The sequence below is a fragment of the Vipera berus genome (genome assembly GCF_964194415.1).
Source record: "Vipera berus genome assembly, chromosome: W".
In the NCBI taxonomy this organism is placed as follows: domain Eukaryota; kingdom Metazoa; phylum Chordata; class Lepidosauria; order Squamata; family Viperidae; genus Vipera; species Vipera berus.
Genome location: NC_138210.1, coordinates 68,780,617 through 68,802,933, shown reverse-complemented (window position 1 = coordinate 68,802,933; position 22,317 = coordinate 68,780,617). Strand labels below are relative to the sequence as shown.

Below are 22,317 nucleotides of genomic sequence, written 5' to 3'. Positions count from 1 at the left end.
AGATGTGTTTATGACAGTAGTAGTCTTCTGGAGTCATTTATTTATTTATTTATTTATTTTAATTCCATTTATATCCCGCCCTTCTCCAAAGACTCAGGGCGGTTTACAAGCTTAGCAGTAGCCTTCATTCTATGTATATGCCTGCTTATTAGGGCTTTCACACACACCCCCAAGCGGCATTATTACAAAGTCAGCTTAATTGCCCCCAACAATCTGGGTCCTCATTTTACCTACCTCTTTGTATTTTATATTCTTAAAAACTAATAAAAATATCAGATACTACCATACTTGCCAAATCTTCTGGACAGGTAAAATACACCATATCAAATCTTTATACATACTTTATACATACATACATACATCACCATTTGTAATCTTCCCAGCCAATTTCTGGCAAGCAAACTCAATGGGGGGAGGCAAGCAAACTCAATAGGGGGAGGCATTAACCATTGCAGTGATTTACTTAACAACTGTGGCATAAAAGTCATAAAACAGGGCAAAAACTCACTTAACAGCTGCCTTGCTTAGCAATGGGAATTTTGGGGTCAGCTGTGATTCTTAAGTCGAAGACTACAGTACCTGTACACTAAACTGGCTCTCCGCAATATACCAAAAACAGTGAACATATGTCCCTAATTATAAAGGACAGTCCTTTATTTCAGAAAACTGTCCTTTAGATTTATTTATTTTTTTCAAAAACTCAGGTCCTTTATCTGGATCATTTAACTTTTACCATCCAAATGGTACCAGTCAAAGCAGATTGCAGAAATCATTTTTTAATACTTCTTATAACTTCATACCTTTTTAATATATTTTATTAGAATATCCCTGTTTGTAAAGTTTTTCCTTGCCTTTGCTCTTGAATTTTCCTTTGTAAAGCAAAGCTATAAACATAAACATTTTTTTAATCCCTAGGAACCTCTTTCAGATTTACTCTTTTTCAGGTTTGTCCTTTATTTTTCCCAAGAAAACATGGGCATAAATATACCCTTGAGATTTCCAGCGGTAACTTTCCTGTTTGCTGTGCATGCAAACTATTAACTCATTCATTCATTCATTCATTGTCATGAATCCACATCTTTTTTTCAAGGTAACAAAGGGTATACAAGTTCTCCCCTCTCACTTACTCTCTGTGCACAACAATCCTGCAAGGGAGGCCAGGAAAATAAAAAACACAATATGCTCCTAAGTGCCCCAATAAATGTCATGCTGGAATTGAGAGTGTGTTGTCTGGTTTCAGAAAGCAGAAGACTGTCTTTGCTTTCTGATGTTTTGAGGAAGGAAAGGGAGAAAATTAGGTGTCTGGATCATTGGGATGCTGAGGCTGTCCGGATCACCTGTCCAGATCTTAGCATTAATTTAGACGAGAATCTGCCCACCACTAGATCGTGGGAGAAAAGAATTCTGCCCAGCCTCGGCGCCCGTAAGAAAAAAGGCTGCCGACGCTTCACCTTCACCCTAATCCAACATGGCTGCTTCCAACACTTTCTGCCAGTCCCCGAAAACGTCCAAGTAAGCGCAAGAAGCGGAAGCGTGTCCGCCGTATTTCCATTCCCCCAGTCTGCACTTCCTGTTCTTGTCCCATTTTTTTTTTCCTCTCTTGGTTGCTATAGATGCTGCCGGACACGCCAGGACGATGTCGGACACTTGGAGCTCGATCCAGGCGCACAAGAAGCAGCTGGACTCGCTGCGGGAGCGGCTGCAGCGGAGGCGCAAGCAGGAGCCTCTGGGTGAGGCAGAGGGCCGCAAGGCGGCTTCGGGAGGGAGTGGGATGCCCAAGGTATGCCCAGAGAGGGCCAGGTACGAACTGGGTGCCCGACGTCCAAATTGGGCCCTCTGCTGTAATGCCCAGTTTCCAACAGTCCAGGCGCTTAAAAGCAAAGCAATGGCAAAGTGGTATTTTTAATATTATAATAATTATATTATATCATATTATATCATATCATATTATATTATATTATATTATATTATATTATATTATATTATATTATATTATTATATTATATTATATTATATTATATTATATTATATTATTATTATATTATGTTATATTATTAATATAATATAATATAATATATTATATAATAATATAATATAATTAACATAATATAATATTATAATATAATATAATATAATATAATATAATAATATAATATAATATAATAATATAATGTAATATAATATAATAAATATAATATAATATAATATAATATAATATAATATAATATAATATAATATAATATAATATAATATAATATAATATAATATTATAATTTGTACAGTCAGCCAGATATTCTGGCTGGATTTGGTATTTTGTCTACCTATCAAGTCCTTTCCAAAGACCTGGGATAGGCAGATGTGGATGCTTGATGGTGTTACAGATATTGTCGCAGAATATAAACTGTTCATAATAATAATAATAATAATAATAATAATAATAATAATAATAATAATAATAATAATATCACACAAACTGATTACAAAGCTAGACATGACCGAGTTGCTAAATTAATCCACTGGGCATTGTGTAAAAAATACGACTTGCCTGTATCCGAAAAGACGTGGGAACATAGAGTGGAAAAAGTTGTTGAGAATGAGAGGGTGAAGATTTTGTGGGACTTTCGAATACAGACAGATCGCCATTTGGAACACAACAGACCAGATATTGCAGTTGTAGAGAATCGAAGCATACAGCTGATTGATATCGCTGTACCAGGAGATGCCAGAGTCGAAGAAATCGCAACTTGGCTATCGAAACTGCGCGATTATGGATGAAACGTGTAACAGGGATACCCATTGTCATCGGGGCACTGGGAACTATGTCCAAAAACTTTGCAAAATACATCAAGAAACTGCAGCTTCCTGCAATAACTCTAGCAAAAAAGAATAATGCTACAAAAAACTGCGCTACTCGGAACATCTTACATTTTAAGGAGGTACCTGGTTGATACCTAGGATGCTGGCAGCAACCCGTGTCAACCATCAGTGCCAGTCAGTTTGAATGTTCAGTTGACAGGTTCATGTTTAATAATGATGATGATGATGAAGATGATGATGATGATGATGATAGAGTTAAAATGGACTTTGGAGGTCTTCTAGTCCAACCCCCTGCTCAGGCAGGAAACCCTATACCATTTCAGATAAATGATTGTCCAGTCTCTTCTTAAACACGTCTATGTTGTTGTTGTTGTTGTTGTCGTCATTATTATTATTAAATTTTGAATGAAAAGATTTTGGGGGGAGGGGGAAAGGCTGCCCTCGGAAAAGTGCTCCTTAACCATGCCACTAGGAGACGAGAGAGAGAGAGGGGAGTGAAGTAAAAGATCCGCACGTCCTGTTCCAGTAGAGTTTATGTTGAGCAGGGGGGAAAACCCTCATCTGAAACTGGGGCCTTTATGCCATTCATCGTAGAGAGACCAGCTGCATCCTGACATGACTGGAACCTCCACTTATAGCAGCAGTATATCTCCGTAAGTGGCAGAGGGCTAAGCCTATGAGTTGCGGTTGTGGTTGTTGGGAGCAGGATGCTTGTTTAGGCCGACCCTGGGTGCGGTCTTATAAATGGCTGCTTGCTGGACTGTTGACAGACACCGAGGGAAGATACAGAATAACAGAGTTGGATCTTGAAGGACTTCTAGCCCAGCCCTCTGCTCGAGCAGGAGATCCCACCATTTCAGGCAAATGGTTGTCCAATCTCTTCTTTAAAACCTCTAGTGTTGGAGGCCCCCACCCCCACAACCTCTGGAGGCAGGCCGTTCCACTGATTATTTGTTCTAACTGTCAGGAGAAGGAAGTACAATTGATTGCAATGCACATTATTTATTTATTTTTTTTCTTCCCCAAAGCAGACATTATCACTGTGGGACATTTCCCCGATTTATTCCAGATCTCAGGAATCCAGACCTGGTGCTCAGCCCTCCCTTACGCAGTGACAGCCCAGTGCCTTCCTCCGTCACGCCCAGCACTGCCGCAGAGCCGGGAGATTTAGTAGCTGACCCTGAATTAGAGAAAAAAATCCTCCAACACCTTTCAGACTTGGGACTGGCGCTGCCCACAGATGCTTTAACCATCTGCCAAGCCATCTTCACGGTGAGCAGTGTGATCGCAGTTTAAGGCTGGGCTTGTCACATTTGATACCTTAGTCCAGTGTTTCGCAACTTGGGGCACTTCAAGACGAGTGGACTTTTAAACTCCCAGAATTCCCCAGCCAGCAAATTCCAATTATCTTAAAGTGCCTGAGGTTGAGAAACAGTGTCCTAGCCTACTCCTTTAATCCGAGATGTGCTGCTGTTTTCTTCTTAATCTGCTTATATATACTGCTCAAAAAAATAAGACATCCTACTATTAAATACAGTACATTGTGTTGTTTAAGTGTTCCCTTTATTTTTTTGAGCAGTATATTTAGGGTTCTTGGGAGATGCTGGGAGTCAGCATACAAATTTGATAACAGATAAAAACAGAAATTGGTACGCCTTTTCATATTTTTCAGAGAGCCGTAGATTGTTGTTGTTTTATCCATCCAGTCATGTCTGACTCTTGACGACTTTATAAATTGCTCCCCATGCTACCCTATCAAGCACAGCTTCTTTCAGTTGTTGGATGTTCATCTTTGTATCAGCTTTGATGTTGTCAAGCCAGCATGTTCTTCTTCTCGTTCCACTAATAATAATAATAAACCTTTATTGTCAAAGTACAACATGTGTACATTGAGATTAGCTGAGCCTCCCCCCCCCCTGCTCTCTTCCCCCCAACACACAGTGACAACAAACCCTCCATCCTACCACACCATGTGAACCAACTACACCACACACCGGCCTCCCAAGTCAATTCTGCATAAGTTCACAGAGATTATGTCCCATTTAAAAGCCTAACAGCCCACGGATAAAAGCTATTTTTCAGCCTGTTGGTACGGCTGGCTATACTCCTATATCTCCTACCGGATGGTAGGAGAGTAAAGAGATACCGTCCAGGGTGTGAGTCATCCCTGAGAATCTTCCTCACTCTTCCAAGGCAACGAGCCCTAACACTAACACTATATAACATATATAATAGGCTATTCCAGGATATTCTATTGCAGTTAGGTAAAACTTAAAAACCAGGATATGGATATGTGTAAGTGAAAATATATTGAAAATTCTTCCAATTGATTTGTGTCACAATTAGAAATGCATTAATTCGATTAATTGGATTATGTCATAACTAAGGGAATCGGAGGGTGAATCTTTGTTGACACAACTTGAGCTATTTAGAAATAATTTGTTATTTGCAGTTGTTTACTTTTGGACCCAACCACCGCATTGCTTCACAAATATCTGAATGTAAAATTTAAAAAATTAATAAAACCTGTACAAAAAAAAGAGAGAGAGCACCAGGGAACCCATAATCCTCCTCCTCCTCATCTCCACAAACCCCACTCCCTTCTCATACTGATGACATTACCTAGTTGCAGTCGTGAAACATCTGCAAGAAAAGAAGCAAGCTCAGAGAGCACCAGGGACCACACAGTCTTCCTCCTCCTCTGTTGTGATTCAGGGTCAGCCTGTGGGTTCGGCAGTTGGGTCGGACGACTCAGAGGAGGAGGGGGGTGTTGAAGACCTTGCTGAGGGGGTTGAAGATCTTGCTGATGATAGCCCTCAGCCAGGCCCCTCCCACTTGGTCACCATGGAGACCCAGCTGTGTGAGCCTGACAGTGTGGATGAAGATGACCCACAGCTGGCCCTGTTCAAGGACGCCCGACGCAGGAGGCAGTCAATTAGGAGTAAACAGAGGAAGGCAATGGGGCTTCTCGGAAGGAGGCAGAGAGAAGCCACGCCCTGAACTCTTTATAAAGGGAATGTGTGGGGAGGGCTGGTTTGCTGAAAGCAACCGCTCAGATAGTGTTTCAAAGCTCCTGTATCTTGGTTCGTGTCTTGTTTGTTTTTGTAGTAATAAATTTGGCAGACGTAATTCCAGCCTCTTGCCGTTTGTAAAGGGGTTGCCTTTTCTGCAGGGCCGGTAGCAGGCTGGTACAGAACATCCTCTTCCTCCTCCTCATCCCCATCCTCTCCCTCCTCCTCCTCATCTCCACAAACCCCACTTCCTTCTCGTACCGATGACGCTACCTAGTTTCGGTCACGAAACATCGGCAAGAAAACAAGCAAGCTCAAGAGAGCACCACAGAGCCCTCGTTTCAACCCTGAGCTATCAACCTTCTCCTCTATTGTCCTTCTTCCCTTGCAGGCTGAGGAGGCCTCTGCCAACCAACGGAGTGTGGAGAGCCTCTTGCAGAAATTTGCTGCCCAGGAACTGATTGAAGTGAAGCGTGGGCTCCTTCAGGATGACGGGCAGCCCATGCTGGTCACGTACGCCGACCACTCCAAGCTCTCGGCCATGATGGGGGCTGTGGCCGAGAAGAAGAGCTTGGGCGAAGGCACAAAAAGGCGAGCGGAGCAGGAGGCTGGGGTTTCCGCCTCGGCGCCTGGGGTTTCCCCCATGACCCTGGCCAGCTCCGAGCCTCTGAAAGAGCCGCCCAAGAAATCGCGCAAGCAGGCCTCCGACCTGGACCTGGAGATCGAAAGCCTGCTGAGCCAGCAATCCACCAAAGAGCAGCAAAGCAAGAAGGTGGGGTTGTATTTTCAGTGTCAAAAAAAATTAAAAATCTCAGCACGGAAAACCGGCCTTTTTAGCTTAGACAAGCGTTCCTCAACCTGGACCGCTGTGAGCAGCGCGGACTTCAAATCCCAGAATCCCCCAGTCAGAATTGCCCGTCTTCTCTCCTTGCGGTTTTCCACACAACAGCTAGAAGCAGTTGCCCTTTTCTTACGATAGTGACTGATCCTGTCGCCTCTTGTCATTTAACACAGCCGTGTCCAGGTTTGATTTTCGGGCCTTATTTTCCTTTGTTTTTTTCCCCCCCAGTTCTGCCTGTTTTCCCCCTGAAGCAGAATTGAAAATACAGATAATAATAATAATAATAATAATAAGTTGGAAGGGACCTTGGAGGTCATCTAGTCCAACCCCCTGCTCAGGCAGGAAACCTTATACCATTTCAGGCAAATGGCTGTCCAGTCTCTTCTTAAAAACCTCCAGTGTTGGAGCATTCACCACCTCTGGAGGCAGGTTGTTTCACTGGTTAATTGTTAAGATAGTCCTTTGTTAAGGACTAATTGTTAAGATAGTCCTTCACTTACAACCTGTGGTGGGATTCAGCCGGTTCACACCGCTTCGGCAGAACCGGTAGCTAATTTTTGTTGCCCAGGCCGGGAATGGACTTCCGGAAGCGGCATCCACACAGAGAACCGGTTGTTCGCATATCTGAATCCCACCACTGCTTACAACCGTTCATTTAATGACCGACATTACAACGGCACTGGAAAAAGTGACCCGTTTTCACATGACCATTGAAGCATCCCCATGGTCACGGGATCAAAATTCAGGCACTTGGCAACTGGCATGTACTTGTGACTGTTGCACTGTCCCGGGGTCACATGATCACCATTTGTAACCTTCCCAGCTGGCTTCCGGCAAGCAAAGGTTAGTGGGGGAAGCCAAATTCGCTTAATCGCCTCATGATTCACTGACCGATTGCAGTGATTCACTTAACAACTGTGGCAAAAAAAAGGTAAAATGGGGCAATTAATAATTGCCTCACTTGGCAACAGAAATTGGGGGCTCAGTTGTGGTCGTAAGTTGAGGACTACCTGATTTGACCTCCAAATGTGAATAGAGTAGAATAGAATAGAATAGAATAGAATAGAATAGAATAGAATAGAATAGAATAGAATCTTAATTGAAATAAGAATAGAATAGAAGAATAGAATAGAATAGAATAGAATAGAATAGAATAGAATAGAATAGAATAGAATAGAATAGAATAGAATAGAATAGAATAGAATAGAATAGAATAGAATCTTAATTGAAATGAGAATAGAATAGAATCAAATAGAATAGAATAGAATCTTAATTGAAATAAGAATAGAATAGAATCAAATAGAATAGAATAGAATCAAATAGAATAGAATAGAATCTTAATTGAAATGAGAATAGAATAGAATCAAATAGAATAGAATAGAATCAAATAGAATAGAATAGAATCTTAATTGAAATGAGAATAGAATAGAATCAAATAGAATAGAATAGAATCTTAATTGAAATAAGAATAGAATAGAATCTTAATTGAAATAAGAATAGAATAGAATAGAATCAAATAGAATAGAATAGAATCAAATAGAATAGAATCTTAATTGAAATTAGAATAGAACAGAACAGAATAGAATAGAATAGAATAGAATCAAATAGAATAGAATCTTAACTGAAATTTGAATAGAATAGAATAGAATAGAACAGAACAGAATAGAATAGAATAGAATCAAATAGAATAGAATAGAATAGAATCAAATAGAATAGAATCTTAATTGAAATGAATAGAATAGAATAGAATAGAATAGAATAGAATAGAATAGAATAGAATCAAATAGAATAGAATCTTAATTGAAATGAATAGAATAGAATAGAATAGAATAGAATAGAATAGAATAGAATAGAATAGAATAGAATAGAACAGAATAGAATAGAATAGAATAGAATAGAATTGGAAGGGACCTTGGAGGTCTTCTAGTCTAACCCCCTGCTCAGGCAGGAAACCCTATAGCATTTCAGACAAATGATTGTCCAATCTCTTCTTAAAAACTTCCAGAAAAGTTAGCAATATATATGGGGGCTCCTCAGACCCTTTGGAATTGGAATCTCGGGGCTCCGATCTTCGCCTTCTCTTCTTTTTCAAAAACGTGAGCCTCTCTTGGTTGCTCCTGTTCCCCCAATGTGTTTCTTCGCCTCCTGGCCTTTCCAGGTGAGTCAAGAAATTCTGGAGCTGCTGAACACGACAACGGCCAAGGAGCAGTCCATCGTGGAAAAGTTTCGCTCCCGAGGGCGGGCACAGGTTCAGGAGTTCTGCGATTACGGAACCAAGGAGGAATGCATGAAGGCCAGCGATGCTGAGCGCCCCTGTCGTAAACTGCACTTCCGGTGAGTTTGAGGAGGGGGGGGAGGGAAAGGGGGTTGGAGTATTGGGAGGCCTCTTAATTTCTGCTTGAATTGTGGAGCAGAGAAATGGAGCTCTACAGGAAGACGAGAGGTAGTTTGTGCTGAATTTCATAGAGCAGCCACACTAAAGTCCTGGCTATGCGCTACGCATCTTGTGTTTACAGAGATCCCTTGGCAATGAGGTGCTCTGCCTTTGCACCTGCAGGAAAAAAATTTCTCCCTAGGAGTCTTTAGCTGCTAGTATTTCTCCCTGGCTTCATTGTTCCACTCAAACTACCTCCCTGGTTACATGATGTGGTGCTGTATCTGATCATTCATTCATTCATTCGTACACTCATTCATTCATTCATTCACTTATTTTTATCACACCCAAACTACCTTACAGAACGTATGATGTGGGTCTGTATCCAATCGCTTTGTTGTTAGTTGCGAAGTCGTGTCTGACCCATCGCGATCCCATGGACAACGTTCCTCCAGGCCTTCCTGTCCTCTACCATCTTCTGGAGTCCATTTAAGCTCGCTCCTCCTGCTTCAGTGACTCCATCCAGCCACCTCATTCTCTGTCGTCCCTTTCTTCTCTTGCCCACAATCTTTCCCAGCATTAGGCTCTTCTCCATTGAGTCCTTCCTTCTCATTAGGTGGCCAAAGTATTTGAGTTTTAGCTTCAGGATCTGGCCTTCTAAAGAGCAGTCAGGGTTGATCTCCTCTAGGACTGACCGGTTTGATCGCCTTGCAGTCCGAGGGACTCGCAGGAGTCTTCTCCAGCACCACAGTTCAAAGGCCTCAATTCTTTGGCGCTCAGCCTTTCTTACGGTCCAACTTTCACTGCCGTACATTGCAACTGGGAAGACCGTAGCCTTGACTATACGCACTTTTGTTGGCAGGGTGATGTCTCTGCTTTTTAGTGTGCTGTCTAGATTTGCCATTGCTTTCTTCCCGAGGAGCAAGTGTCTTTTAATTTCTTGGCTGCAGTCCCCGTCTGCGGTGACCTCGGAGCCCAGGAAAATAAAATCTGTCACTACCTCCATTTCTTCCCCATCTAAAAGGATAAAGCTAAAAGGATGAAGCTAAAAACGGCCGGTCTAAATGGGCAGGAATCTGGATGGGGTACAAAAACAGAAGAGCTCTGGAGTTGGATTCATATTCTGATGCAGACAATTCTTAAAAGTAAAGATGAAGATGAAGCCAGAAACTTTTCTTCTGGGCATAATGGGGAAAAAAACTTGGGGAAAAAAATTGGGAACTTTGATCTTATATATGTTGACAGCAGCAAGACTGTTGTATGGACAAAAATGGAAGGACACATCGACTCCCATCGTGGACGAATGGCTTCAGGAGCTGAGGGAGTTGGCAAAGATGGCTAAATCGACTGTTTCGATTAAAGAAAAGAATATACGTCCTGTTTCTACTTGGAGACTTTTTCTGGATTTTGTGCTTTAGGTGGAAATAAATTAATCTGATTTCTACTGATTAGATTGATTTGTTCTTATAGAAATGGCTAGTTTATACCAGGGCTTTTCAACCTTTTCACCCATTGTACCACTTTGAGGATATGGCAACATCTGAGTGCCACCAGTCGCCTAGCGAGGTGTCAAAAACTTGATGATCAAAAAAAAAAGGGAAAAAGTGATGAAGTACAGGTAGTCCTCGACTTACAACAGTTCGCTTAGTGACTGTTTGAAGTTACAATGGCACTGAAAAAAGTGCCCCCCCCCAAGCCACAGCCGAGCAAGACCCCTGCCTGCCCGCCCGGCGGCGCTCTTCCTCCTGTCCGAGGTTTTCATTGTTGTGAGCATTTCTGTTGAGGATTGGCAGCGGGGATGGGGTGGGGTGGGGTGTTTGGTTTTTAATGCCCCCCCCTCTGTTGGGTGGTTGCAGCAGGTTTTGGTCATTTCACATGACCCTGGGACACTGTGACCGTCATAAATATGAATCAGTTGCCAAGCATCTGAATGTAAATCACAAGACCCTGGAGATGCTGCAACATTCCAGCTGATCGGCGCTTCTTCTGGGCTTAGCAGAAGCGCCGGGATCAGCGTTGAGCTCCAGCTGGAGCCTGGCGCTGATCTTGGCGCTTCCGCTGAGCCCTGACAGCCCTGCAGCTCCAGCCGTCTCTCGCTCAGGCTTGTGCGGTGCTGCCACCGGTTCAGCTCATTCCCCTCCCCTGCTACCATTTTTCTAGGATGGTCGCGTACCACCTGGCAGGTGCCAACGTACCACAGGTGGTACCCCGTACCACTGGTTGAAAAGCCCTGGTTTATACTACTATGGAATGCTTCCTTCTACTTCAACAGAATGAAGTCAATGCCTTTTCTTTCCCCCCCTCCCTTTTCTTTCCTTTTACCCTCCCCACTGTGTCCTACTATTTGCTTTGTATTATTTTACTCAATAATCTAACAAAATGTATAATAATAATAATAATAATAAAGCACAACGGCTTGAGGTAACGGTGTTTTTCCTCTCCTAGCCGTATCATCAACAAGCACACAGATGAGTCCCTGGGTGACTGCTCCTTCCTCAACACCTGTTTTCACATGGACACCTGCAAGTACGTGCATTACGAGATCGACGCCTGCACAGACCTGGATGGCCCGTGCGGGCGGGAGCTTCTCTCAGGCCAAGAGCTGGCCCTGCCCCAAGCTGTGGGGAGAGATTCCAGCGTGGACCGGCTCTTCCCCCCACAGGTATACAGGGACAGGCCAAATGAGGTTGGGATGCCTGCCAAACAAGGCATTGGGCAAAAGCTAAGCAGGGAAAGAGTTGAAAATACTGGACAATAGCTTTGCGTACTAATTGCTGGGGTGTGTGTGAAAAAAAGGGGTGGTAAAATCAGGTGCACTCACATGGTGAGCTGCTTTGCGACTCTCCAAAATTGCAGGCTCAGTTATAGTCATAAATTGAGGACTGTCTGTACTGGGATTAGCCAACTCCCGATGCTTGGAACTGCATGGATAATAAATGCCTATGGAAATTCTCAGGTCGCTGTTGTCCCAAAGGTGTTTTTTCAAGAGGTGACTGGACCTTTTTTTTTTCTTTCTTTCTTTCTTGAAGACGTTTCGCTTCTCATCCAAGAAGCTTCTTCAGTTCTTCAGTAATGCAGGCGAACCGAAGATGCTTCTTGGATGAGAAGCGAAACGTCTTCAAGGAAAAACAAAGAAAGAGTCCAGTCGCCTCTCGGAAAAAAGCACCTTTGGGACCTGCCTGGAGAATAGTTCCAAAATCTCCCAAGGACATCGAAATTGGCTTGTATTGCTTAACACATCCCTGGTTGTCTCCTTTCGTGTGTCGACAGTGGATTTGTTGCGACATTCGCTACCTGGATGTTAGCATCTTGGGTAAGTTCGCCGTGGTGATGGCTGACCCACCCTGGGACATTCACATGGAGCTTCCCTATGGGACACTCACGGACGACGAGATGAGGCGTCTCAACATCCCTGTCCTGCAAGACGAGGGGTTCCTCTTTCTGTGGGTCACCGGCCGGTAGGTGATGCAATGGGAAATGTAGGCACATTGATGAAAGAGCCAATAGGAAGGAGCCTAGAACAGTCCTGACTCAGCATTGACTCAGCAAGTGGCAGCTCCTGGCTGACCTTGGTTGAACTAGGAAACACAATCCAGGGTGGGAAACTGGGAAACTAAAATATATGAAGAACAGTTGCTAGAATTGGGTATGTCTAGCTTAAGGAAAGGGACGCGGTGGTGGCTCAGTGGGTTAGGATGCTGAGCTTGTCGATCAGAAGGTCGGCAGTTTGGCAGGTCGAATCCCGAGTGCCGCGTAACACAGTGAGCGCCTGTTACTCGTCCCAGCTTCTGCCCACCTAGCAGTTCGAAAGCACGTAAAAATGCAAGTAGAAAAATAGGGACCACTACGGTGGGAAGGTAACAGCGTTCCGTGCGCCTTTGGCATCTAGTCAGTCCAGCCACATGACCACGGAGGCGTCCTCGGACAAGCGCTGGCTCTTCGGCTTTGAAACGGAGATGAGCATCGGCCCCTAGAGTTGGAAACGACTAGCACGCGTGTGCGGGGGAACCTTTACCTTTTAGATTAAGAAAAAGAAGGGCTAGGGTGACATGATAGCAGTGTTCCAATATCTCAGGGGCTGCCACAAAGCTATTCTCCAAAGCGCCCGAAGACAGGACAAGAAGTAACGGATGGAAAATAATCAAGGAGAGAAGCAACCTAGAAATAAGGAGAAACTTCCTGACGGTTAGAACAATTAATCAGTGGAATGACTTGCCACCAGAAGTTGTAGGTGCTCCATCGCTGGAGGCTTTTAAGAAGAGATTGGACAGCTGTTTGTCTGAAATGCTATAGGGTCTCCTGCCTGAGCAGGGGGTTAGACTAGAAGACCTCCAAGGTCCCTTCTAACTCTTGTTGTTCTGCTAAACTGCCCGGAGATCCCATCAAGAGATCTGTTAGCTGGATTCCAGGCCTTAAAAAAAAATACCCCGGAAGAAGACAGTGGCAAAACACTTCCCCCCTAACGCTGCCAAGAGATTTGCACAGAACTCGCCACGAAGCCAGCGGTCCTGAGTGTGAAAAATGGTTGAGTCAGTTTTTTCAGGGCCATTGTAACTTCAGTCACCAAACAAAGCATTTTAAGTTGAGGACCACCTCTCCATTTCGTGTGGTGGAGAAAACTTACTTTCCCACTGAAGGACCACTGTGCCCTTTGAACAACGAAATGTTAATTAATTAATTGTCTATGGAGATTCTCAGTCATTCAGGTCCTGGTTTTGTCCCAAAAGGTGCTTTTTCATGAGGTAACTGGACTTTCTTGTTTTCCTTTGAAGACTTTTCACTTCTCATCCCAGAAGCTTCTTCCGCTCTGGCTGGATGGTGGGGAATGGAAGGATTTAATATTCCTTGCAGACAGCTGGTCATTTGCATTATTTTTAGAGAGTCATTGAGGTCCGTTTGGAGGTTTACCTGTGTCCTCAGGGTCACCTGAGCGGTGCAAATGTGCGTGGAGCCTTCATGGCTGGAGGATGTTTTCTGCCCTGTGTCCCTTCACGGCTGAAGACAGGTGCAGGCTGTTGGAGATGAGTCCCGTGTTGTCTGCATCTGACACTGAAGCGCAGATGGTTCCTGTAGTCCGCAGTGTTTTCTTCTGGAAATCCGTTCATACTCCCGCACCGTTCAAAAAGTGTTCATCCCAAAGTGTATAGCTAAATGCCTCTAGGAAGGCCTCACTCAATTAAAGCATTTTGTTAAAAAGAAAAAAAATAAAATAGAAATCAACATAAAAAGAGTCTTACTAATGCAGGCTTAACAGTTGAGGGTTAAATAAACATTGGGTGGTATCTAATGAGATCATTTAAACCTCTTTTATTCCCCCTGTTTTAGAAAGTTTATTATGAAGCTTGAATTTGATTCTACATAAAACAGAAGTGGAATTTTAAACATCGTGCAGCGTTTCCCTCTTAAAACTACTATTGTTGCTTTCGTCTTTCTTCCTTTTATGTTTGCAGTATTCAGGAAGCACTTATTTTAACTAAATAACTCGAAGATTAATTAACTAATGTTTCCATCTGACCCACAGAGCCATGGAATTAGGGCGCGAGTGTCTCAACCTGTGGGGGTGAGTATAGGATTGTTGTTGCTGGTTTTTTTGGGGGGGGGGGGTTGCCTTGGGGAGTAAAGGGACTCTGCCCATCCTTAACATTCGGCAAGTCGTCTTCTGCCTCTTTGATTCGTGCTCTGTTTTGTGTGTCCCCCCCCCTCAGGTACGAGCGTGTGGATGAGATCATCTGGGTGAAAACCAACCAGCTGCAGCGTATTATCCGAACAGGAAGGACAGGCCATTGGCTCAATCATGGCAAGGAGCACTGCTTGGTAAAATGCAGGAACAGTTGGAAGCCCCACCCCACCCCTTGGGAAACGTAGCACATTAAGTTTCCTGCGCCAGGTCCCCTCCATTAAGTAGAATCGCCTGATGGGACCCAGGGAGAATGCCTTCTCTGTCACAGCAGAGAAGCTTCTTGGATGAGAAGCAAAAAGTCTTTAAAGAAAAACAAACAAGTCCAGTTGCCTCCTGAAAAAGGCACCTTTGGGATCAGACCCAGGAGAAAACAGCAAGCCAGCACTTCTGGGTTGTTCTCAAGAAGGTTACTGTTCTGTTCCAGCCTACGACCGGCCCTGTTGGAATGTCAGGGACCATCCCTTTTTATATTCAATAGGCTGGAACTAATCCAAGCAAATTTATTTGCAAAAGCTAAACGAAAAAGTTCAAACAAAAGTTAAAACAAATACAGACCAAGACTTTTATCAGAAGCTCTTCAAACGGTTGCCTTCAGCAACCAGCACCTCGCACACATTCCCCTTTTAAACAGCAGTCTCAAGGCGTGGCTTCTCATTGCCTTCTCCCAAGTTGCCTCATTGCTTTCCTCTGCTCAGTTCTGCTAGATTGCCTCCTGCTCCTAGCGTCCCTGAACAGAGCCAGCTGTGGATTGTCTTCTTCCAATCTTTCAGGCTCACACAGCTGGGTCTGAGGAGGAACAAGACGGGAGGGGCCTGGCTGAGAGCTCTGCAGTGCACCAGAACCTTCCTCTGACACCAAAGGCTCTCCAAACCCCTCCTCCTCCTCCTCCTCCTCCTCCTCCTCCTCCTCTTCAGAATTGTCCGACTTAGCTGCCGAAACCACAGGCTAACGCTGAATCACAACAGTTAACATGGATGCGCTGTGAAGTTAGCCACTGCCCTTAAGGCAGTGTTTCTCAACCTTAGCAACTTTTAAGATAGGTGGATTTCAACTCCCAGAATTCCCCAGCCGTCCATGCTAGAAGTTGCCGAGGTTGGGAAACACTTCTTTACGGGCAGCTGCTAACTTCATAGATGTCTCAGTGCTGCTGCTCCGGTCAGGCCGTAGTTTAAGCCCAATTTTAGGACCTATTTTGACCACAGTACCTCAGCAAATCACTGCAGTTCTTAAGTGAATCAAGCAGTGATCCTGGATCACATCTGACTACCTATCAAATCTGACTCACTCCATGGTTGCCTGTACCTGCTTTTGCTCGCAGCTTTGCCAAACAATGCCAGGAGGAGGGTGGTGAATTCCTAAAGGTGGAGGGAGGCTGTGGAATGTAAGTGAACCGTCTGTTGCCTGGGAGGCATTATCTAACAAGGCCGAGTGATGGAAGAATGTGTTGACTGAAGCAGACAGCTTGTCCCCTTTTTGGACTGAGATGCCCTATGCACAGTTACCCACGCCCTCGTCACTTCTCACCTGGATTACTGCAATGCTCTTTACATGGGGCTGCCCTTGAATAGCACCCGGAGGCTTCAACTGGTGCAAAATGCGGCTGCGCGGGTGCTTATGGGAGTATCTCGGTACTCCCATGTTACACCACTCTTGCGCGAGCTGCATTGGCTTCTGGTTACCCTCCGAGTGCGATTCAAGGTGCTGGTAATAACCTTTAAAGCCCTACATGGCTTAGGCCCGGGGTACTTGCAAGACCACCTGCTGCCATTGTCAACCTCCCATCGCCCGGTTCGCTCCCAGAGTCGGCCTCCTCAGGGTGCCGTCGGCGAGGCAATGCCAGCTGGTGACCCCCAGGGGGAGAGCCTTCTCTGTGGGCGCACCGACCCTCTGGAATGAACTGCCCCCGGAGCTGCGGACGGCCCCTGATCTTCAGTCCTTCTGCCATGACCTGAAGACCTGGTTGTTCCAACAAGCGGGCCTGGACTGACTACGTTTTTTAATTAGGCTTTTTACTGGGTTAAATTGTCTCGTAATTTTGCATTTATTGTTTAATTCTCTTTTAAATTTTTTACTCTGTTTTTTTTAATTTTTATTGTTGTGAGCCGCCCTGAGTCCTCAGGGAGAAGGGCGGCATATAAATTTAATCAAATCAAATCAAAAGAACTGAACTCAGTGAACTGTAGATGGCCTGGAGGGGAAAAGGGGAATTACCTATGTGGGTTTTCGTGGGAAAAATCCCAGACTTTGCTTCTGCTGAGCCTAGATGGATTTTTTCTCGATAAAGCTACCCTCTTGGTTAATTTAAAGAGCCAGGAGTTTCTTTTGTTCATTGTGCCAGATGGGACAGTTGACACTACCCTTATTTGTTTTGATGGATAGGTTGGCGTGAAAGGAAATCCCCAAGGCTTCAACAGAGGTCTTGATTGTGACGTCATTGTGGCAGAGGTGAGGCGACAAGCCAACACTCTTTGGTCAAAGTCTTTCATGCCTTGTGGGTTGCTGCCACACCGGATGCCTTTCCAACCTACTCCCTCTTGCTCTGCAGGTTCGCTCTACCAGTCACAAGCCGGATGAGATTTACGGCATGATTGAGCGGCTTTCTCCAGGCACCCGCAAGATCGAGCTGTTCGGGCGACCTCACAACGTACAACCCAACTGGTGAATGTTTTTTTCCCCCCAACACAATGAACCAAACCTAGCTTGAAATCTTACAGAGTAGGAAGCAAGCCATAGTTTCCAGGCCAACATTTAGAAAGACCTGTTTGTTTGTTTGTTTGTTTGTTTTAATCTAGAGCAGCCTTCGCCCAACTGGATGGCAGAATTTAAATTAAGCACGTTGGGAGTCTGCCAATCAGCTCCTCTTTCTTTTTTTGTTGGCTGTAGGCTCAAAAACCCATTTACGGCCAAGGCATATTTATTGCTCGCTCATGGGACTAGTGATTGCAGTCAGAGAAAAAGGCCTTCTAAAACGGAAGTCAAAAACATCTGGGACTCTATGGAGATTCTCAGCCATCCAGGTCATGGTTGTCCCAAAGGTGCTTCTTCAAGAGGCAACTGGACTTCTGTTTTTCTTTGAAGACATTTTGCTTCTTATCCAAGAAGCTTCTTCAGCTCTGACTGGATGATGAAGAATGGAAGAATTTATAACCCTTGCAGACAGCTGGTCGTTTGCATTCTTTTTAGAGAGCCGTTGAGGCCACTTAAGAGGTTTACCTCAGGGTCACCTGAGTAGTGCAAATGGGTGTGGAGTGTTCTTAGCTACGTGACGTTTTCTGCCCTGGGTCCCTTCACTGTTGAGGACAGGTGGCCAGACGCATCCCCAACAGCTTGCGCCTGTCTTCAACCGTGAAGGGACCCAGGGCAGAAAACATTCTGCAGCCACACCCATTTGCACCACTCAGGTGACCTTGAGGACACAGATAAACTTCCAAACCTCATCCAGTCAGAGCTGAAGAAGCTTCTTGGATAAGAAGCAAAATGTCTTGAAAGAAAAACAAAAGTCCAGTTGTCTCTTGAAAAAGCACCTTTGGGACATCTGGGCCTCTAGATATGGAACCGCAGTATCCAATCTTCCTCATTATTGGGTCTTTTTCCTGAGACTGCTAGAAATGGTCTCATCCCTCCATTCTTAAAGTACAGAATCCAATCTGCTCATTGGCCAGACAGATGTTATTAGAGGCAGTCCTCGACGTACGACATAACTGGAATCAGAACGTCTGTGGCTAGACAGGGTAGTCATCGAGTCGCGCTCGATTTTACAACCGTTTTACCACGGTGTTAAGCAAATCACTAGGTTAAGCAAAGCACAGGGTTGTTAAGTGAAGGACCCAGTGTTTAAACGATTCTGGCTTCCTTCCCCCTTTGACTTTGCTTGTCGGAAGCCAGCTAGGAAGGTTTCAAGTGGCAATTACATGATCTCCAGGATGCCACAAACATCGTAAATACACGCCGGTTGCCAAGCGCCCAAATTGTCATCACGTCTGTGGGAACGGTATGGCGGTTGTAAGCGCGAGGACCAGCCGTCCCTTTTTTTCAGCGCTGTTGTAACTTTGAACAGCTGAACGAATGGTCCTAAGTTTTAGGATTACCTGCATGCGGTTCTTCTCTATGCCAACACCCGGGTTGGTCTCACAAATCGTGGCTTGCCCTGCAGGATCATCCCAGTGGGTGGTGGGGAGGGAGATAGACCCGCCGTCTTTCTTAACGACATTTTGATCTCTCTTTTGTCCTCCAGGATCACCCTTGGCAACCAACTGGATGGGATCCATTTGCTGGACCCCGACGTGGTAGGTCAGTTCAAGCAGCGGTACCCGGACGGAATTATCTCAAAGCCCAAGAACATGTAATAGCGGAAGAGAGGCTGCAGGGGACCGAGAGAAGAGAGAGACCGCACTGGACTCCTGTTGTTGGCTGGGGAGTGAAAATGGAGGCAGTGCAAAGAAAAATGTATATTCTGATCGTTAGGCTTTTAATAAAATTGGTGTTTTTTCTACAGCTGAAGACGGTAAAAGATTAGCAGGAGACCTGCTGGAGGAAATACTTTGCTGCCAGATCCCCAAATGCAACCTACATTTGCACCATATAGCACGTTGCTGTTTCTGTGGCAGGGTTCTCCAATCTGAACGCACTGCGGCTCCAAGGAATATTCAGCTGACCGCAGGGAGTCTAATCTAATGACGCAGGTAGTCCTCGACTTACAACAGTTGCATTTAGTGACCGAAGCACTGGAAAACGTGACCCGACCCATTTTTCACACTTGTGACCACTGCAAGCATTCCCCGTGGTCACACGATTTACACTCGGATGCCTGACGATTTACGAGAGTTGCGATCTCCCGGGTCATGTGACCACCTTTTGCAACCTTCTGACGAGCAAAGTCAACGGGGGGCGGGGGGGAGAAACAGGTTTCACTTAACAATCGCGTTCCTAATTTAACCACCGCAGCGATTCGCTTAATGAACGGCAGGGCTTTTTTTCTCATAGAACGCTCAGAACGGAGTTCCGGCACCTTTTTTGGATGGAACCTTGTAGGGTAGGCAAGGCGGGTTGTATGACATGTGTGAGTTCCGGCACCTTTTTCCTTAACAAAAAAAGCACTGACGAACGCAGCAGGAAAAGTCGTAAAAAAAACCCGGGACAAAGCTCCCTTGACACATTTCTCACTTAGCAACATGCGTGGTGGGCTCAGCTGTGGTCATCAAGATGAGGACTAGCCGTACTGCTGGGCCAGGTTTAACGGTCAACGCAGACGTAACTCCTGTCGGTGTTTCTCAGCTCAGCTGGCAACAAATAGGAAGAGGTTTCACCCTCGATCTTGGGATGGCAAGTGGCCATCACCAGCCGGAGACAAAGACACCTTGTGTTTGAAAGACACAAGGCCACTCTTTTGAAAGTGGCAAAGTCCACATTCTGGATAGAGGAGGACCATTAGTTTAAAAGAGGGGTGAAAGAGGCAATTTGTGTTGACGTGTTAGCAGGGGGTGGGGGTGGTTAAGACACCACCTCTCCTGTTTACAACACAGCCCTTGCAGCGGTTCCAAGAAGATTCCGTCCCCATTTGCACTCTGATATAGGGCACAGACTAAACCCCCAAGTGGCCTCAACGGCTCTGAGAGAGCTAACAACCAGATGACTGCGAAGAAATGTGATCCTTTCAACCCGTCCTCCCCACCACACACACACACCAATCCTATCAGTTAATCCAGAGGTCTTCAAACTTGGCCCTTTTATGACTTGTGGACTTCAACTCCCAGAATTCCTCAGCTGGCATGCCTGGCTGATGAATTCTGGGAGTTGAAGTCCAGAAGTCATGAAAGGGCCAAGTTTGAAGACCCCTGAGTTAATCCCTCCGCAGCTCCCACCATCCTGCCGGAATCGGTGAAGCTTCTTGGACGAGAAGCAAAATGTCTTCCTCAAGAATAAAAACAGTCCCGTTGCCTTTGGAAAAAGCACATTTGAGGCACCATGTTGTTGTTGGTGGCGGTGACAGGGGAAGAGGACCGTTAAGTAACTATTTGGGGCTGGGAACGGATTAGGAATGTTCTGAGTTTATCTTCAAACGGCTACTAGGTGAAGAAGCGGGCCTTAGGCTGAACGTCTAAACCAGGGGTAGGCAACCTTGGCTCTTTTATGACTCGTGGACTTCAATTCCCAGAATTCCTGAGCCAGCCACACTGAGGGGAAAGGGAGAGGTTTCCAAGCTGAGCCATGCTGGCTCAGGAATTCTGGGAGTTGAAGTCCACGAGTCATAAAGCAGCCTAGGCCTAGCCCAGGGGTAGGCAACCTTGACTCTTTTATGACTCGGGGACTTCAATTCCCAGAATTCCTGAGCCAGCCACGCTGAGGAGAAATGGAGAGGTTTCCATGCTGGGCCATGCTGGCTCAGGAATTCTGGGAGTTGAAGTCCCCGAGTCATAAAAGAGCCAAGGTTGCCTACCCCTGGTCTAAACGCATCTCAGGCTTGTCCCACAGGTTTTGCTCCCCCCCCCTTCAAAATTAACTGGAATTAAGCTTTTTTCTTAGAAAATGTTTCACTTCTCATCCAAGAAGCTTCCTGAACGAGAAGTGAAACGTTTTCAAGGGGGAAAAAAAGTAAGAAAGCCCAGTTGCCTTTTGAAAAAGCACCTATGGGACAACCATGACCTGGATGATTGAGAACCTCCATAAGCATCTCAGGCTTCTGTCCAATTTGAGCATCAGGGATTAAATTCTCCTGTGGCAATTCCAGATTTGGGAGGTAATCAGCAGGCTGGGTTTGTATGTAGCTCCAAGCTATTACTATGGGTTTTTCCAATCCACAATTACTATAAATTCCTATCTTCTTCCAACCATTTATAGTTAGTCCTCAACTTACAACAGTTCTCTTTAGTGACCAAAGTTATGACGACCCTAAAAATGTGACTTTCGGACCCTTTTTCAGTTACCTTTGCAGCATCCCCATGATCATGTGATCAAAATTCAGATGCTTGGCAACTGATTCTTACTTTTGATCTTTGCTGTGTCCCAAGGTTACATGATCCCCTTTTGCGACCTTCTGACAAGCAAAATCAATGGGGAAGCCAGATTCACTTATCATCTGCAGTGATTCACTTAACAACTGTGACAAGAAAGGTCGCAAAGTGGGGCAAAACTCAAATGTCTCACTTAGCGACAGAAATTTTGGGCTCAGTTGTGGTCGTAAGGTTGAAGACTGCCCGTCGTATTAGTAAGGTGGTTGGGCTTTAGCTTGGCGTGATGTGCAAACAGGAGCCTCACCAACCCAGATACCCTGTTTCCTTGAAAATAAGCCCCACCCCAAAAATAAGCCCCAGTTAAGATTGTCAGCCAGACAAGACGCATTTGGTACCGTATTTCCCCGTATATAAGCCCCAGCCGGAAAATAAGCTCTAATGCGTCATTTGGAGCAAAAATTAATATAAAATCTGGTCTTATTTTGGGGAAAACAGGGTATTTGCACCAGAGTTGCAGGCTGAACAAACAGGACAAGCTCACTCGCCAATGCGCAACCAAGTCCATCTTTGCCACTGGCACAGACCCTCCCACTGGACCCATCACCCACCACCCGCTGTGGAAACATCCTTAGCATGCCCAGCAG

The 22,317-nt window shown here is 45.1% G+C and overlaps 1 protein-coding gene across 1 annotated transcript; it reads left to right on the top strand.

Annotated features, from left to right (window-relative positions):
* Positions 1-1,617: 1,617 nt before the first annotated feature.
* Positions 1,618-19,217, top strand: LOC308676237 (N(6)-adenosine-methyltransferase catalytic subunit METTL3-like). Its single transcript, XM_081342053.1, has 11 exons — positions 1,618-1,730; positions 3,887-4,089; positions 6,220-6,600; positions 8,828-9,003; positions 11,489-11,705; positions 12,314-12,501; positions 14,565-14,603; positions 14,749-14,857; positions 17,103-17,168; positions 17,269-17,381; positions 18,958-19,217. The coding sequence occupies exons 1-11, from the start codon at positions 1,637-1,639 to the stop codon at positions 19,067-19,069; spliced, it is 1,698 nt and encodes a 565-aa protein (XP_081198179.1). The 5' UTR covers positions 1,618-1,636; the 3' UTR covers positions 19,070-19,217.
* Positions 19,218-22,317: the final 3,100 nt, after the last annotated feature.

Coding starts and splice junctions, on each gene's coding strand:
- LOC308676237 (XM_081342053.1), top strand. CDS start 1,637: ATGTCGGACACTTGGAGCTCGATCCAGGCGCACAAGAAGCAGCTGGAC. Junction 14,858..17,102: donor ATGGCAAGGAGCACTGCTTG/GTAAAATGCAGG, acceptor TTTGATGGATAG/GTTGGCGTGAAAGGAAATCC. Junction 17,382..18,957: donor CACAACGTACAACCCAACTG/GTGAATGTTTTT, acceptor TTTGTCCTCCAG/GATCACCCTTGGCAACCAAC.